At 34.5% G+C, this 2,205-nt stretch overlaps 1 protein-coding gene across 1 annotated transcript in view; it reads right to left on the reverse strand.

Moving 5' to 3' along the window:
• The window catches only part of LOC106878986 (insulin-like growth factor-binding protein complex acid labile subunit), a 67,003-nt gene that overhangs the window by 29,252 nt on the left and 35,546 nt on the right, over positions 1–2,205 (reverse strand). Inside the window, exon 9 of the mRNA XM_014928365.2 lies at positions 1,118–1,189. Coding sequence (XP_014783851.1) covers positions 1,118–1,189 — 72 coding nt within the window. The remainder of the gene's footprint in view (positions 1–1,117; positions 1,190–2,205) is intronic.

Below are 2,205 nucleotides of genomic sequence, written 5' to 3' on the forward strand. Positions count from 1 at the left end.
CAGTAGTAGAAGAAGAAGAAGAAGAAGAAGAAGAAGAAGAAGAAGAAGAAGAAGAAGAAGAACCAAAATTTGAGTGTGGATGAGGTTGTTGTAAATATAATTCTATGAGAGAATTCTGGTATGGCAATCAGTGATGATCTTGAAGTAAATAGCGTTCATCATATACAGATTGAATTACACGCTCGTTTTGATCCACTCGCATTCACACATCCATAGATAGAGATGCACTTTTACATATAAACACAGGTATATGTCCATTCAGCCATGACACTGATATATACCAACTCTCGGAAATGGTCCCACATTCACATTCAAATCATCCACAAACAATAAGACACACCTTTGAAGAGAAGATGATAGTACAGGTAAAGAGTGTTGATGGAGGTTAAAATGAAAGTTGAGAAGATATCACATATATATGCAGAAGCATATCTTCTATGAAATACTATGAACGAGATTGATTCAGATCATTCTAACGATTTACAGACTCGTTAAACTGGTGATGAATAATGATGATGGAGGCGATGATGGAGTTGATGTTTTGATAATAGATATAGATAACCATGACGACGATGAAGACATCGATGATGATGATGGTGGAGAGGAGGAAGAGTCGAAGAAGTTAAAGAAAAAAGAAAGCAGTTAACGAAAAAAAGAGTAGTAACAACAACAACAACAACAACAACACAACAATAACAAGAACAAGAACATGTAAAGAATATGTTTCGAAATTAGTGTATGAATAATCGAGTTCTGAATACAGAACTACAATGGACATTCAAATATATTACTTATCGCTGATCTAGATGTAAGCACCATCATTTTATAAACAAAGAATTACTCACACATGTTAATACATGCACATGCACTGATCCATGCAAAGAGACATACACATGCTTGCACTAAATGGTTCCTCCCATATATTACGCTCTCTTATATCCCAAATCTCAGAAATGGGCACCCCACACACACACATCAGATTTAGAAGCAATAAAACTCATCGTTGGAAAGACAGATGTAGGAGCCAAAACTGAAGGATGGGAGGATATTACAGATTTAGAAATATAGATTTATTACACATTTAGAAAAACTATAAAAGAAGACTGATTCAACTTACAGGGCTGTTAAGTTGGACAAATGCTGAAAGGTTCCTACGTCGATTTCCGTGATATTATTTTTCCAGAAATTCCTGGAAGAAAAACAGATTTGTGACAGAATGTTATATATATTTTGGTGATGTAAAAAATGGTAACTAAATTATGATCATGACGAACTTGATGATGTGATAATGTTCGAGTGATGTTATATAAATGATGATGAGGCAGAGAAAATATATGGCAGTAGTGTTAATGAGGAAGAGACTATGATGAGGGTAAAGATAAAGATTAAGTAGGTAAAGAAGAACCAGATGAATAAGAATAATGGGATGAGGAAGAGGTGTGAAGACGAGATAAGGAAGAATAAAGAAGAAGAGAAAAAAGAAAATTTTGACTGAGAGGACGAGAAGAACGCTGTTAGTGGTAATAGTGATGATAATTGTGATGATAATGATGATGATGAAGATGATGGCATAGTTTGTTTTAATGATATTGATGATGGTAATTATGGTGATGAAGATGATTTAGCTGATGAGATTAATGGAAGTGTCATAGATTGTGGAGAAGATGATGATGACGATGAGATCAATAACGATACTGTTCATTGTGATGACTAAGGACGGCGATAATGAAGGTGATTTTCATAAGAATAACCGTGAAAGAAGCAAAAGAATAAAGATGACAATAAGAAGAAGAAGAAAAAGAAGAAGAAGAAGATGAAGAAGAGAATAAATGAAAAGGAAAATAAGTAGAAAAAAGAGAAGTGGAAGACAGAAAGGAGAAAAGGAGACGAAGGAGAATATGAAAAACTAGAGGACTAGGAGGAGGGGTAGGAGTGGAAGTAGAATGAAAATTGAAGAAGAAAAGAAGGTAAAGTAGTAGTAGTAGTAGTAGTAGAAAAAGAAGAACAAGGAGAAGGAGGAGGAGGAGAAGAAGAAGAAGAGGAAGAAGAAGAAGAAGAAAAAGAAGAAGAAGAAGAAGAAGAAGAAGAAGAAGAAGAAGAAGAAGAAGAAGAAGAAGAAGAAGAAAAAGAACAAGGAGAAGGAGGATAAGTAGAAAAAAGAGAAGTGGAAGACAGAAAGGAGAAAAGGAGACGAAGAAGAATATT

The sequence above is a fragment of the Octopus bimaculoides genome, chromosome 29, assembly GCF_001194135.2.
Source record: "Octopus bimaculoides isolate UCB-OBI-ISO-001 chromosome 29, ASM119413v2, whole genome shotgun sequence".
In the NCBI taxonomy this organism is placed as follows: Eukaryota; Metazoa; Mollusca; class Cephalopoda; order Octopoda; family Octopodidae; genus Octopus; species Octopus bimaculoides.